The sequence below is a fragment of the Oncorhynchus mykiss genome, chromosome 28 (assembly GCF_013265735.2).
Source record: "Oncorhynchus mykiss isolate Arlee chromosome 28, USDA_OmykA_1.1, whole genome shotgun sequence".
NCBI lineage: Eukaryota > Metazoa > Chordata > Actinopteri > Salmoniformes > Salmonidae > Oncorhynchus > Oncorhynchus mykiss.
In genome coordinates, this window is record NC_048592.1 from 31,065,078 (window position 1) to 31,081,727 (window position 16,650).

General features: G+C 43.8%; 1 protein-coding gene across 1 annotated transcript; it reads left to right on the forward strand.

Annotated features, from left to right (window-relative positions):
* The first annotated feature begins 12,740 nt into the window (after positions 1–12,740).
* Positions 12,741–15,512, forward strand: LOC110508939 (growth arrest and DNA damage-inducible protein GADD45 alpha). The gene is made up of 4 exons (XM_021589862.2): positions 12,741–12,942; positions 13,624–13,725; positions 14,032–14,248; positions 14,630–15,512. Exons 1-4 carry the CDS (start codon positions 12,893–12,895, stop codon positions 14,741–14,743), a joined length of 483 nt encoding a protein of 160 aa, XP_021445537.2. The 5' UTR covers positions 12,741–12,892; the 3' UTR covers positions 14,744–15,512.
* Positions 15,513–16,650: the final 1,138 nt, after the last annotated feature.

Here is a 16,650-nt window from a genome sequence, read left to right on the forward strand (position 1 = left end):
GGTCAAGTTAAAGCTGGGAAGGAAGTATATCTGCAGGAGAACCCAGATCCACCTGGGTGCAACAGTAACAACAGGGCAGCGGACCACAACCGAGCATGAATCACTTAGCGGAGCAACAGTGAAATGTGTCACCTTTTGCAGCAGATTACCTCCCTGACATGAGTACAGTTATTACTTTACAGGATCAGGGACAGGGGGAGGGAGGGCTGGGGAGGGGACCACTGAGCTGGTCGATTATCTCTGAGATCTGGCTACTGCAGGCCCCCAGGCCTGGCCTTATAGCAGCTCACCATAAAAACAAAAATAACAAAAAAAACAAGACATCACCATAGCAACACCCACTCGTAGCACATACTCCAGTAGGTATATTTCACTGGCCATCCCCAAAGCCAACACCTCCTTTGGCTGCCTTTCCTTTCAGTTCTCTGCTGCCAATGACTGGAACGAATTGCAAAAATCACTGAAGCTGGAGACTTATGTCTCCCTCACTAACTTTAAGCATTAGCTGTCAGAGCAGCTTACCAATTATTGCACCTGTACACAGGCCATCTGTAAATAGACCACCCAACGACCTCATCCCCATATTGTTATTTATTTTTCTTGCTCTTTTACACCCCAGTATCTCTACTTGCACATCATCATCTGCACATCTGTCACTCCAGTGTTAATGCTAAATTGTAATTATTTCGGCACTATGGCCTATTTATTGCCTTAACGCACTAATCTTACTACATTTGAACACACTGTACATATATTTTTCTACTGTGTTATTGACTGTACGTTTGTTTATGTGTAACTCTGTGTTGTTGTTTTTGTCGCACTGCTTTGCTTTATCTTGGCCAGGTCGCATTTGTAAATGAGAACTTGTTCTCAACTGGTCTACCTGGTTAAGTAAAGGTGAAATAAAAATAAATAAATACAAATTACTGCCTTCCCTGGTCTGGTAGGAAAACAGTGTACCAACCATGGGTGTATGTGTTTTGCATTTGAGTAATTTACGCTATCCAGAGCGACTTACAGTTAGTGCATTCATCTTGATAGCTAGGTGGGACAATCACATATCTCAGTCATAAACCACATTTCCAACCACAGTTTTTAATGTGAGGGAAGTCATATCGTATTAAAAAAAATCACAACAGCTGTGATGGAAACAGGAAGTTTCGGTGTAATTTTATAAATGCCCGTTCGTTCTATATGGTGGGATCTGTTTGTGTCTGTAAAATGTATTATGTGGGAAATGTCGGTGGAAATGCGCAAATATGGGTACTGTGGGATTATTTAAGATACTCTTTGAGGAGGGTTTCAGATGTTTTCGGGAATATGGACAGGGACTGGATTGCTCAGATCTGTAATGCTCAGGTATTTACTTTACAGGAATAAGAGAGGTAGAGAAGGGAAGCCAGGTAATGTCCTGCTGTGTATTAAGTATTATGTCAGTTGTTCAGTGCCTAAATTTGACTTGAAGCTGTTTGTAACGCATAACACTTTCAAAAAGCCATTAGTGCAATGGCTGTTTAGGAACAGATCCACTGTGGACCAGGGTCAGTCCTCGTTCTCTCGCTGACAAAGAGAGACTCTTTTAGTAGGAGCCCAGGACAAACTGGCTTCATCTCTCCACCTATCCTCTTGGGCGTTTTTCAACTCGCCTTGCGGTGAGAGAGAGAGCTGGCACTTGATGGTCGGTAGGCTGCATGGCTGTGGCTCTCGGTCTCCAAGAAGGGATTTGGATTGTTCTGCACTGCAGTGAATCAGGGGGGCTAGCGGAGGGAGGGGGGGTGCGGAGAGAGGGGTGGGGGGGGGGGGGTTAGCGGAGAGAGGGGGGGGGTTTAGCGGAGAGGGGGGGGGTACAGAGTATCTTTATACAGTAATGTTAATGAAAAGTGCATAGATACATAACCTCTTTTACAAATCTATTGCAATTGTATATTGGACAACTTTGTGATTACTCAACTTGGACAAAGTTTTCTGTTCAATAGTAAACATGCTTAATGACATTTAAAGTAAGTTTGATTGTGACTTTCATGGCTAGTTATATGGTTGTGCATTATACAACTGTTGTTTATTTGACTGTAGTTGAAATGAAGTGTTACCCGACTAATACCCATACTAACTGACAGTTTGTATGCATCTTAAATACTCTTTTCTTTTAGTATTTTTCTGCCACTCTTTTAGACTCCTTTGCAATTCTGGCCAGGCTTATGGCTGCATCTTCTCTGAAAATTGAAGAATATTTTGTTATTATCTGTTTTCATTTGGAAATCTTACATTTGAAGACATAAAACTCTAAGACTTGGCTGTGTTGGCCAACTCTGGGCTGAAGTTATTTTCTCTTAAAGTAGTTTAGTTTCTTTGAAAGTCCTACTAATTAAAATTGTCCATCTGTCTCATTCCATTATAATGCAATTGATAAGGGAAGTTATACCTTATCAAAAAAGTGATATACTTTTGGTGAATTTCAGACAATAGAACCTCAATAGTATTCTGTACTGTAGTTAGCTACTTATAAAACTACAAACAGTTTGCTGTGTGTCTGAATATGCCTATTTCCCGTGGTGTGCACATTTGACCGTAACACATACAAATTAAATGTATTTTACGGACGGGGGATCTGAAAATGAGCGCTGTTATCCATCTTGGAAAGTCCCTCACATTTCCTCTTCTTCTGATACGGAGCTCAGTACTGACAATTATTTCTCCCCTTCCTTAAACTCTCACAAACACAGACCCAGATCTTACTCTCCTTCTCTCTTCTCTCTCTCCTGACCCCTGTCCCCTCTCTCCTCCTCCACACTCGGCCCTTCTCTCACGTCATTAAATGTCCTGTCTGCCTGTGTATACTATCTGTCCCTTGTGGCGCTCTATGCTAAATTCCATCATTAAAACCCATTACCCAGCTATCAAAACCCCCTTGTAATTCCAGCTAATGATCTAATTTCTCTAAGTGTCACCCGTGTCAGTCAGCAGCAGGGCGCCGGCAAACGTCCAAAGGGGTCTGGTCAGAGTACCCCATACCCCCCCCCCCCCCCCCCCTCCACCCATACCCCTTCCCTCCACCCATACCCCTCCCCTCCACCCATACCCCCCCTCCACCCATACCCCTTCCCTCCACCCATATCCCTCTCCTCCACCCATACCCCTCTCCTCCACCCATACCCCTCCCCTCCACCCATATCCCTCTCCTCCACCCATACCCCTCTCCTCCACCCATACCCCTCCCCTCCACCCATACCCCTCATCCATACCCCTCCCCTCCACCCATTTCCCTCTCCTCCACCCATACCCCTCCCCTCCACCCATACCCCTCCCTCCATCCATCCCTCTCTCCTCCACCCATACCCCTCCCTCCATCCATACCCCTTCCCTCCATCCCTCTCTCCTCCACCCATACCCCTCTCCTCCACCCATACCCCTCCCCTCCACCCATACCCCTCCCCTCCACCCATACCCCTCCCCTCCATCCATACCCCTCCCCTCCATCCATCCCTCTCTCCTCCATCCATACCCCTCCCCTCGACCCATCCCTATCTCCTCCATCCATACCCCTCCCCTCCATCCATCCCTCTCTCCTCCACCCATACCCCTCCCCTCCACCCATACCCCTCTCCTCCACCCATATCCCTCCCCTCCAACCATACCCCTCCCCTACACCCATACCCCCCCTCCACCCATACCCCTTCCCTCCACCCATATCCCTCTCCTCCACCCATACCCCTCTCCTCCACCCATACCCCTCCTCTCCACCCATATCCCTCTCCTCCACCCATACCCCTCTCCTCCACCCATACCCCTCCCCTCCACCCATACCCCTCATCCATACCCCTCCCCTCCACCCATTTCCCTCTCCTCCACCCATACCCCTCCCCTCCACCCATACCCCTCCCTCCATCCATCCCTCTCTCCTCCACCCATACCCCTCCCTCCATCCATACCCCTTCCCTCCATCCCTCTCTCCTCCACCCATACCCCTCTCCTCCACCCATACCCCTCCCCTCCACCCATACCCCTCCCCTCCACCCATACCCCTCCCCTCCATCCATCCCTCTCTCCTCCATCCATACCCCTCCCCTCCATCCATCCCTCTCTCCTCCATCCATACCCCTCCCCTCCATCCATCCCTCTCTCCTCCACCCATACCCCTCCCCTCCACCCATCCCTATCTCCTCCATCTATACCCCTCCCCTCTATCAATCCCTCTCTCCTCCATCCATACCCCTCACATCCATCTATACCTCTCCCCTCCATCCATCCCTCTCTCCTCCAAAAAGAGGTTAGATAAATCAGTGGTCTACCAAAAATGACACGACAGGGTGGCAAGGGATAGTGTGTGTGTGTACGTGCGTGTGTGTGTGTGTGACTGCTCAAATATTCCACTTTAATAGCTAGGCCAGATCAACTAGGGGCCTGATTTTGGTAAAATGAAAAGGTGGGAAAAAGAGAGAGCCAGGTAAGAGGGAGAAATGCCTGCTGTTTGACAAGAGGCCATTCTAAATCCCATACACATCCATCATAAGTGAAGGTTTATGTACTCTGAAGGGGCGATAATAGCATTTAGCATTTTCACACAGCTTCCTGTCGTCTGGATTTGAGTGGAGAGAAAGAGGGGTGAAGAAAGTGGGGTAGAGGACACGGGTCGTTTCTTTTCCCTCCTTCCTCCTCTTCCTCCTCCACATAGGCTCCTTCCTCTCCTCTCCCACTCTTCGGGAAATCATTCCCTGAATTGGAAAAGGGGCCCTGGGGCCACCGGGGCGCCCAGTCACTCGTTTTTTCAAAGTGGATAATTGACTACCTTCGCCTGGTAATTTGTCGCCTGCATATGCCAGCTAATACATCAGTGGGAGAGAAGCCCACACACTCTAACCTCACACACACACACACAGAGGGCCCAGGCCGGGCCCCCCCTTACCAAAGAGCCAGGAGCTGGGAATTTGAAGAGGGTTTGAAGTGGTGGAGGAAAAACCTGAGATGATACATGGGCCCATTGTGGCATAATGACTCCCAAATACCTTTAAGCAGAGCAGAGTGTAAACCTGTATCTATACTAATCTGGGAGGAAATATGACTGTTTACACATTAAAGGGGACTGCAAAAGAACCAGCTGTAGAATTAATTGAGCAATCAGGACATTGGAAAGAAATGTTGTACATGGCCTCTCTATTGCCGAGACCACATTTATCATCGCTGAGCTGGCGGTCCCATTCTTTTATGTTTACCCCCCCTCCTCTCACTTACTGTTTTAATGTGCCCCCATCACCAAACAGATTAGGATTATTGCGACAAAACAAAGGTATTTGATGTGTTTTCAATAGCGGTGTCAGTACCTGATGTATTTATCATGTGTTTCCCCGAGACCTTTTCTCTTCAACGTTCACATCATGCTCAACGGAGGGAATGGAGTTACAGTGTTTAAAGTCATTGATTATTGTTAATGCCATACTTGATAAATTTATATTGAGGTAGTTTTTAGACACACACATATATATATATATAAAACAATATATAAACTTATATTTTTATTGATCCGTCTTTCGGATGGGACGTTAAACGAGTGTCCTGACTCTCTGAGGTCATTAAAGATCCCATGGCACTTATTGTAAGAGTAGGGGTGTTAACCCTGGTGTCCTGGCTAAATTCCCGATCTGGCCCTCAAACCATCACGGTCACCTAATAATCCCCAGTTTACAATTGGCTCATTCATCCCCCTCCTCTCCCCTGTAACTATTCCCCAGGTCGTTGCTGTAAATGAGAACGTGTTCTCAGTCAACTTACCTGGTAAAATAATGAATAAATAAAATAATGAATAGTTATTATATTTGTTCATCTTTATGTAGGTATATTTATTAATGTGCTCATAAAGTATACATTTAGCATGTCACCTTTCATTTGTATTGTGCAGGCTACTGTAGATTTGAAAAATATTTGTTTTGTATTTTGTATCTGCCTTTACATTTCTTTCTATGCAATTCCTCAGCTAATAGTTCAAAAAAAGTGTATATTTTTATTTAGTTAAATCCTTGTCTCTATTTCTATGATATCCCTTACATAACATTTTCAGTAGCGTTAGCCTCTACAGATGTAGCCTCTTACTTTGATCAACATGAGACAGGCAAACTTAAATGCAATACAGGACTTGTAAAATGTGTCGTGTATTTGAGGTTTAAAAAGGCTTCTGAAGTTTTTAATTTACACTTTGACATTTCAGACTTGATTTTCCCTTACGAAAAATATATCAACCCCAAAAATGTCCATTAATTATAATCCACATAATAATTCACATTTCCTATTGCTGCAGGATTATTTTCCTGCTGTAGCAAACTGGCTCAAATGACGATCCTACACCTGTACCACTAATATAACGCACGTTAAGGTAGAAGTGGTCGTGGTCGTGCAGTACAATGGCGTGATTTATCATCTGATGGTCCTGTGTGGAAGCATATTATTCTCCCTCTCTCTGGTGTAAAGTGGTGTAGGCTCCAGGCCCCAGTTTTTACCTTGCCCTTGTTCCAGGCTGCGGGCTGGAGCAGAGACTAAAGTAAGAATGGGGCCACTGGCACCTCAAGGGTACTGTAGCTACTACAGCTCCCTGCTTAGAGTGGAGCTTGGAGCTTTTGCCCATTACAAAAACTCCCTGAGGTTCATTAGACTCATAATAGCTTTTAGTTTGATATAGCACGCAAGGGTTCTTCAGTAATTACATTCATATGACGTACTCTCATATTTGTATTGTATGCATTTCCCATGTAAAGTAAGGGCTGCTCAATATCCCACAATAGTATACATAATATACTGTATACACGACTCTAGGGTTTTCATTTTAACAATAGAAAATATCAAATTTCCATTGTGACGCTATTAGAAAATGTTTTTTTTAGGTACAGTACTATTCTCCTACACAGTCTACTGGTAATGATTTCATCATTTCCAAATAATGTATTTGTTTTAATAATAAAAAATGACAATAGTAATGTGTAAATGTGTAACCAAATTACCACGGAAATGAAAGTATAGGTAGGCAAGAAGTGGTAAAGCTGAATATTCTCTGAGAAAAAAGAATGGCTTCAAAAGACCAAGACTACAGGAAAAGAAGGACCGAGCACGCCCCCATTCTCATCGACGGGGCTGTAGTCTACATCAACAACAAAATAACATGGTCCAAGCACACCAAGACAGTCGTGAAGAGGGCACGACAAAACATATTCCCAATCAGGAGACTGAAAAGATTTGGCATGGGTCCTCAGTATGGTTGCATTACTGCCTGGTATGGCAACGGCTCGACCTCCGACCGCAAAGCACTACAGAGGGTAATGCGTACGTCCCAGTACATCCCTGGGGCCAAGCTTCCTGCCATCCAGGACCTCTATACCAGGTGGTGTCAGAGGAAGGCCCTAACAATTGTCAAAGACTCCAGCCACCCTAGTCATAGACTATTCTCTCTGCTACCGCATCGCAAGCTGTACCAGAGCCCCCAAGCCTAGGTCCAAGAGACTTTAATAATTCTACCTACAATATACACCTGCATATTACCTCAATTACCTCGACTAACGCACATTGACTCTGTACCGGTATACCCTGTATATAGCCTTGCGATTGCTTTTTTACTGCTGCTCTTCAATCATTTGTTACTTTTATTTCTTATTCTTATTCTTTTTTTTTACTAAATTGTTGGTTATGGGTTGTAAGTAAGCATTTCACTGTAAGGTCTACCTACACCTGTTGTATTCGGCACATGTGCCAAATACAATTTGATTTGATCAACGTTGTTTTCAGGGACTGAGTTAATGCTGCTGTTCTCTGGTCAATGAAGCTCTAGCTTCCTCTAGTGTATAAAAAAGGACGCTACAAGACACGACATTTAAATGCTAAATAAAAAACTCAAACTATCAGAGCTGCCAACTCATCCATTGTCGGTGAAACACACGCTTTTCACCCACTTCTCACGCTCTCAAGGCTCTCCCTCACACATTGAAAAGTACTGCTTTTGGTTTTCTAATTAGTCCATTGTATAGTCAGCGCGTTAACTTTTCAACTGTGCTCCAAATAGTTTTGAAATCGGAGCATCTTCGCCTGATATTGAACATCACGAACCTCCATCATTGTCCTGTCTTGCCACAGCACTGTGAACAATGGCACAATAAAGCATATGATTGGTCTAGTTATGTAAAGGATCAAGGGGACTGGATGCGTGTTTTGAAGAAACGCCCCTCAAGACTAGAGTGGAGATGAATAGAAAACGTTCTCTGGAGTTTAGTAATCGGCTGTCTAAGGCGATCCAAGACAGCAGGTTGAAATTTCAAAACGAACTCTGAACAAACTATATTAATTTGGGGACAGGTAGAAACACATGAAACATTAATGGACACGTTGCTAGCTAATTTGTCCTGAGATACAAACATTGGGATGTTATTTTACCTGAAATGCACAAGGTCCGTTTTTTCTGGATCTTGGTAGAATTTTGACCCATTTTGAGTCACACAAAATCGTGTGTTCTCTACTCTGACATTTAATCCACAGATAAAAGGGGAACCCTTTTTTATTTATCCTTTAGCAGCCAGAAGCTGCCAGCAGCAGCCTAGTGGTTAGAGTTTTGGGCTGGTAACTGAAAGGTTGCTGGATCAAATCCCTGAGCTGACAAAGTAAAAATCTGTAATTCTACCCCTGAACAAGGCAGTTAACCCACTGTTCACCAGTAGGCTGTTGTTGTAAAAAAAAAAAACGATGTGTTCTTAACTGATTTGCATAGTTTAAAAAAAGGTAGAAGTCTTCTGTGGACTTGAGATGTTGGTTGGCAACCAACTTTAAGGTGCATTACCACCACGGACTGGAGTGTGGACCTCAGTTCATCTTTCAATCACCCACGTGGGTATATGCTCCTAAAAACCAATGAGGAGACGGGTGAGGCGGGACTTGCAGTGCATCAAGCATCAAAAATAGAATCAAGTTCTATTTTAGCTCCTGGCTACGCAGACTCTCGTTGACGCGCTCTGGCAGTTTAGATTAAATTATTGAATAATCATTTATAAATAATTTATTTTGCACGCAACGCGAGCGGTGTGGTCAGCATGTAAGAAGAGCAGCAACGCGAGCGGTGTGGTCAGCATGTACGAAGAGCAGCAACGCGAGCGGTGTGGTCAGCATGTAAAACGAGCAGCAACGCGAGCGGTGTGGTCAGCATGTAAGAAGAGCAGCAACGCGAGCGGTGTGGTCAGCATGTACGAAGAGCAGCAACGCGAGCGGTGTGGTCAGCATGTTAGAAGATCAGCAACGCGAGTGGTGTGGTCAGCATGTAAGAAGAGCAGCAACGCGAGCGGTGTGGTCAGCATGTAAGAAGAGCAGCAACGCGAGCGGTGTGGTCAGCATGTTAGAAGATCAGCAACGCGAGTGGTGTGGTCAGCATGTAAGAAGAGCAGCAACGCGAGTGGTGTGGTCAGCATGTAAGAAGAGCAGCAACGCGAGCGGTGTGGTCAGCATGTAAGAAGAGCAGCAACGCCAGCGGTGTGGTCAGCATGTAAGAAGAGCAGCAACGCGAGCGGTGTGGCCAGCATGTAAGAAGAGCAGCAACGCGAGCGGTGTGGTCAGCATGTAAGAAGATCAGCAACGCGAGTGGTGTGGTCAGCATGTAAGAAGATCAGCAACGCGAGTGGTGTGGTCAGCATGTAAGAAGATCAGCAACGCGAGCGGTGTGGTCAGCATGTAAGAAGATCAGCAACGCGAGTGGTGTGGTCAGCATGTAAGAAGAGTAGCAATGCGAGCGGTGTGGTCAGCATGTAAGAAGATCAGCAACGCGAGTGGTGTGGTCAGCATGTAAGAAGATCAGCAACGCGAGTGGTGTGGTCAGCATGTAAGAAGAGCAGCAACGCGAGTGGTGTGGTCAGCATGTAAGAAGAGCAGCAACGCGAGCGGTGTGGTCAGCATGTAAGAAGAGCAGCAACGCCAGCGGTGTGGTCAGCATGTAAGAAGATCAGCAACGCGAGTGGTGTGGTCAGCATGTAAAAAGAGCAGCAACGCGAGCGGTGTGGTCAGCATGTAAAAAGAGCAGCAACGCGAGCGGTGTGGTCAGCATGTAAGAAGAGCAGCAACGCGAGCGGTGTGGTCAGCATGTAAGAAGAGCAGCAACGCGAGCGGTGTGGTCAGCATGTAAGAAGATCAGCAACGCGAGTGGTGTGGTCAGCATGTAAGAAGAGCAGCAACGCGAGTGGTGTGGTCAGCATGTAAGAAGATCAGCAACGCGAGTGGTGTGGTCAGCATGTAAGAAGAGCAGCAACGCCAGCGGTGTGGTCAGCATGTAAGAAGATCAGCAACGCCAGCGGTGTGGTCAGCATGTAAGAAGAGCAGCAACGCGAGCGGTGTGGCCAGCATGTAAGAAGAGCAGCAACGCCAGCGGTGTGGTCAGCATGTAAGAAGAGCAGCAACGCGCTCGAGCGGTGTGGTCAGCATGTAAGAAGAGCAGCAACGCCAGTGGTGTGGTCAGCATGTAAGAAGAGCAGTTTAGGTAGGGTGATCTGATTTGTAACTATGAAAATAATTTTGTCAAACAGATTGTGAACCCAAAAGTGTAAATTTGAATCTAGATGGGGGACAATAAATATATAAATCATTTGGTTAGGGTGTACGAGCAGATTTCTGTCATCTTGTCTACGGGACATTTTATAATCTATTTACTTGACTTAGTCTGATCAGTGGAACAATTCTTATTTGAAACAATGGACTAAAATATAGGGTGATTACGGTGCTCGTCAGCAAGAACACTACTGATATTCCCCACATTTATTGTATTATTCCACTTCATCCATATTTTGCAGGTGTAATCTGCATATTTTAAATCTGATATGCCTACCTGTGTCCGGAAATGCATTATTTGAGGTTATGTATTTTTGTAGCCATTCATGGGCAGTTTTGAATAAGTCATACAAATAAGCATTGGATATTAAATGCTCCAGGAATCAAATATGATTGTTGACATTTTAGTATTGTGCACATGCTAGTCAGAGATGGTAGGGGGACTCACAGCTCATAAACACGTCATATTTTGTCTATGTAGCATAAAATGATGGCAAGGATCTTCAACTAGTAGGCATAAACCACCTGAATTTGATATTCATTCTATTTTTCTTGAAGGTCTGGTGATTATGAGAAATGTATTGTTATAACAACAAGAACATTTTCAAACACCCAGCACTTGGGAAACATAGATCAGGGGCGGTCAACCTTCCTGGAGTACAAGCAGGATTTTCTTTCAGCCCTATTTTAAAGAGAGAGTTCACCCAAATTACAAAATGTTTGTGTCATTACCTTGAAAGCAGTCTATGAACAAGCAGACTGCAATCTATGATTTGATTGCCCACTGTCATCAAGCATTAATATAAAAATGTCCTTGTTGTAGTGTTAACCCTCGCCTGCATGTGCTGCGTACAACTTTCCACCTGAGAACAGGGCTTAATCCCTGCTTCCAACCTTCCCACTGTTTCTGTCATTTGCCATATCTCATTTCACTACTGTTTGAATAAAGTGTCAAACCAACCAAAAATCTAATGGTAAGTTGTTGAATTTTGAAGTCATGTCAAAATACCTCGAATTGCAATAAATTAGCTTTAAAACATAGCAAATCTCCCTCCAAGCTTTCTTCAAACTTTGGCAGCCCTGTTTTCATTATATTACTTTGTACACCAGTTGATACCAAAGTCCCATAGAAAACCATGAAAGGTTTAACTCTCCTGGCCTCAAGTGCTGTTCAGCCATTGAAGCTTCCTTGGGGGCAATGACATGAAATTTGATACCACCTGAACTCATTCACCCAGGTATGCATTGACATCAAATAGGCTGTCAAATTCAGATGACAAAAATACAAAATGTGTAAAGATGACTATATAGAAGAAAAGGAGATGGGTTTGAAACAGATAAAATTGGCATAATAGATTGCATGCATTGTAGGGGTAGCATATTCCTCAGACGATTCTCACCCGTCTCTCGCAAATATTTTGTAGGCTACTCTCTCCTCCAGATGTCGCGGTTTCGCAAGCTCTGCCGAATGTCCAATCAGAAACGGTTTGGGTCTCGTTCCTATATCTTCACACCCGGCTCTTTCTCATGACAGGTGAGTTTGCAGAATTTTCCTAGCAAAATACAGGTCAACATATCCTCGCATGTAGACCATTTCAATTTTCAATAACACAATTGCTAAAATGTTTGTTTCTTCTGGTTGATGAACTTGACTTCTTAACACACGTCCTCCTATGATGTTTAACATACCTCTTGATACTACTCTTTACTTTTCATCGTGTGTCATGTTCTTCACACCCTTTGGATAATACTTACTATACGTGTTTGTGTGTGTGGGCATACCATCTGTAGGTTACTGAAGCAAATGTTCACAGACCAGATATAGCACAAGTAGGCTGCTACATGCTGTCTTGTGTTCTGTTTCCAAATGCACAAATAAACACGGACAGTTAGGAATGCAATAAAGCATTTGCATCAAGCTAACTTTGTCAATACCTCTTTCGTTTATCTTGAATAACTAAATAACCCTTCACATTTTGACTGGCTTCATAACATGCTTACACCACCTCAGATACAGGTCATGCAACTGCTGAGGCAGACCACGCCTCTCTAAAATCGTGTTCCAATCAGAATATCTCATTACTGTTGCTACCAGTGGTTGCTACTCATTTTACAGCCATTCCCTATTTAGAACGGTCTTGGTAAATTAGCATGTGACCAATGATCTTAAGTATGCAAATGTTCGACATGACCCCAAATCGCCAATAATATCTGCGTGTACAGCAGATGAGTTGCTTCATTTTCAACAGCGAACGATAAACGGAGTGTAGTGACAAAAAATCGCTAGCACAAAAAGTGATATATCAGCAAGGAATATCTTTGTTTCTATTTGGATTTTATGTGCAAGATGACATTTGAGGAACTAAGTGGGGAATATTCTACAGAAAGGTAAACTATACTTTTAAGCGCTTTTGCATTTGCCAATGTTGTCAGTACAATTTGTGAGTGACTGTTATGTCACTTAACTTGGCCATCAAGCCATGCATGCATTCAATTTACGAAAAAGAATGCCCAAAACTTCAATGTAATTTTATTCAGATATTGAACTACAGTTAACTTGACCTAAACTTTGATATTGTTTACTTTGTTAAATAGCTAGGTAACAGTAGCTTGGCTTGGTTGAGGTTTATGCAATATTTGAATATGTAGCTAGCTAACGCCAGCTTTTCTGTTCAGCTCACTTACAGTTTAGCCTACTGTAAATGCCGGTGTCAGGTCACTTTAGGGTAGCACACTTTTGACATGAACTAAAAGCTTCAGTGTATTCGACTATCAATGTACTCATCATACAATAATATTAAGTCAATTATGGAGTGACATGCACCGAAAATCAAACGCGATTTCAGAGTTTCAACTTGCAAATCAGTAATTTTTACTCGCAACTAGCACAAGGTAAAGCTAATGCTAGTATACCAAAGCCGGCGCCTGCTTTTGGCTGTAATTTACCAGGCTGATAGATTAGCCCTGGCATGGCCTCCTTTTCAAGAAGTTGAGCTTTGGCCATGAATATGTGAAAGTTGATGTGAATTTGATGTTAGTTCTAATAATTCGTTCCTTTCGCTGTTGTAGGATGGATACAGTGACAAAAGCCTTGGAAGAGGTTCTCTCATCAGCATTACCCCAAGGATGCATAACAGTAGGGGTCTATGAAGCAGCTAAATCATTGAATGTGTAAGTAGGCTTCGCTTCATTAAAATCAATTAAAGTTGCAATGATGTAGTTTTTGTCTATGCATGCCTGTTTTAGAATGTCTGCAATTTGGGGGCAGGTAGTCTAGTGGTTAGAGCATTGGGCCAGTAACCAAAAGGTTGCTGGATTGAATTCCTGAGCTGACATGGTAAAAATCTGCCATTCGGCCCGAGAGGCTATCATTGTAAATAAGAATGTGTTCTTAACTGACTTGCTTAGTTAAAAAAATGTTTTAAATTCATGCTCTATTACTGCTACTAACCATTTATCTGTTATTTTCTTCAACAGAGATCCAGATAATGTGGTTCTGTGCATCCTGGCTACAGATGACGAGGATGTAAAGGACGTGGCCCTTCAGATCCACTTCACCCTGATCCAGGCATTCTGCTGTGAGAATGACATCAACATCCTGCGAGTGAACAACACCAGGCGTCTGGCAGAGATCCTTGGAGGGGGAGGGAAACAAGGGGGAGAGCCCATGGACCTGCACTGTGTCCTGGTCACTGTAAGTATCCATTTCCACTAATATACACTAAAATATGTTAAATGTAGACTTCAAAGTGACTTTCAAACAGACCAGGGTGCTAAAAATGTCTCCAACGTTTATTTTATTTTACTGATGCACTTGAGACACTCATGCTCTGAACTTGTCAGAACACACCCAGTAATTACTCACTCCTTGAGTCCTGTAGCGCACCACTCAGTCTTGATATCTAGACTTGCCGCTTGTGGGATTTTCATTTAGGCAAATAACGGAATTGCTCATAGTCTTGAAACCCCCGGGTTTCTATCTATTCCATTGTCATGTTAGGCCATGTCATAAAACAGGCATTTGGATCCTTGTGCCACTATTGACTCATTCTCTCTTTTTCTCTTGTCTTTGCAGAGCCCACACTCCTCGTCCTGGAAAGACCCAGCCCTGAGCAAAGTGAACCGCTTCTGCAGGGAGAGCCGCTGCATGGACCAGTGGGTGCCCATCATCAACCTCCCAGAGCGCTGAAGGGTCCCCCCCACCCCCCAACAGCAAGGCCTGCGAAGTACTCTCTCTGAACAGGAGTAGTGTAATCCCTGATGGACACACTACCCTGGGGAAATTCCTGATGGAGGAAAAACAAGATAAACGACCACAAAATAAGGCATTTCAAGAAGAAAAAAAGATCAGACCCTGCCATCTAGATGGGATACAAAAGAGGATGGTTTCCACTGGGCTGGTGGAGTTAAACTCTCGGCTATGGCAGTCGAGGCGAGATGAGGCACATTTTATGTTCGGTCACGAGACCGAAACCGACGTCTGTGCTTTTTAACAGAAGATGGACACACTGTACAGAAGGATAAAAGCATGTATGGCAGAGCACTTCACCTTGTGGGGACTTTAAAGAGGGATAGCAACAAAAATAGGCACTGTTGTTAAGAGGACCATGGCCTTGGCGTCTCTCTGCAGAAACAGAGCACTTGTAGAAACACTGGACTTTTGCAATTTCATTTTTTATTCACACTGTTGATGTTGTCGTTACTTTTGTTTTGTAATTATTTAAAAAGGGAAGGGCTAAATATCTAATGAATATTCAAGATACTATGCATTCAGTCAGTGTTTCCAATGCCAAATGTTTTTTACTCAAGTGAAAAGTTTTTTTTTTAACAGTTAAGTTATTTCTTATGATATTTAAATGTATTTATATTAGCCATTTTTTACCATTATCTATATGAAATTCTCTGCAAAAGCACAAATATATTATTGTGGTCAATAAAACTTATTTTTGGAGCCAGAACTCGATGGTCCTTCTCATTCATTTTTTTTCAAAATTTCTGGAAATGTAACACAGCTAGTTGAACTTTGACCCCACAACATTTGTATAGGGAATCACATGCAGATCATGGAGGTCACACTGGGCTCAATGCACTCAGTGACATCCTCTTGCCAGGTGACAATAGCCCCACCTCCACCACGCTTTGTCAGCATGATCCTGCTCATTCATCCGTATGCCTTCCCCTTTTCATCGTCCTGAATTCAGCCCACGGGTAAGCTGAGAGCCCTTCCTGCATACCTCTTTGAATGCCTCACACCTACCTGCTGCCTCGCTAGGAAAAGTACTGCACGTGTGCAAAGTGCACCCACAGTGCTCACGTGCACATTTGACAATCCAGGTTTCTGCGTAGTACACACACGCGTTGATTGTCCACTTGCATGCAGAACTATCTGCTGAACAAGACAATAGTGAGTGCTCAGGTGAATAAAGGTAGAATGGAAACAGAAACACTTCACTGCTTTAACTAATAGAGCATACCCAGGGGAACATAGTACATATCAATCGCGTCAAATAACAAACATATTACAAAACCTCTGCTGAGTGAGGTTATAGCGTAAACTTTCCCCGAATTATCAAACACATGCTGCTTGCGAGGAGGCTGTTTGAGCCGGTTGCTGTTTATTAGCATTTCGCACGGAAGGTGCGGTAGAGAGCGCATGACTTTACGCCCTTGGAGTGTTGTGTAAAGGTAGACACTCCCGTGCGTGTAGGTTGTATAACGCGCTCTCCCCCAGTCCTTCCTCTACATGCTCACAGGTGACGCTGGCGTTGGGTGTGGATGATGTCAGAGCTGATGCAAGGCAGGCTTTCCCCTGGTTTGTCATGATCACAAGAGCTTGTCACCTTTGCACAGGAAAACAACGTTTCATTGTAGATGGCTTTAATTATCTTCTAGAATGTGTTTAATGATTAACAACTCCAATATTGCTAATATTTTTATTGGTGTTTTTTAATCGTTTTTCATATTTTCTTACTCTGACTGCAAATCATTTAATAAATGGATTCTATGATATTTTCATCAATAATAATGTATATTATATATTAATAACACAACTGGGTAGACCCTCCCAACAGCACTGAGTTAAAGGTTACCATGTCG

Excerpts from the sequence above, each read along its gene's own strand:
- LOC110508939 (XM_021589862.2), top strand. The coding sequence starts at position 12,893 with ATGTGCAAGATGACATTTGAGGAACTAAGTGGGGAATATTCTACAGAA. Across the intron at positions 13,726-14,031 it reads GCAGCTAAATCATTGAATGT|AGATCCAGATAATGTGGTTC; the intron begins GTAAGTAGGCTT and ends TTTCTTCAACAG. Across the intron at positions 14,249-14,629 it reads TGCACTGTGTCCTGGTCACT|AGCCCACACTCCTCGTCCTG; the intron begins GTAAGTATCCAT and ends TTGTCTTTGCAG.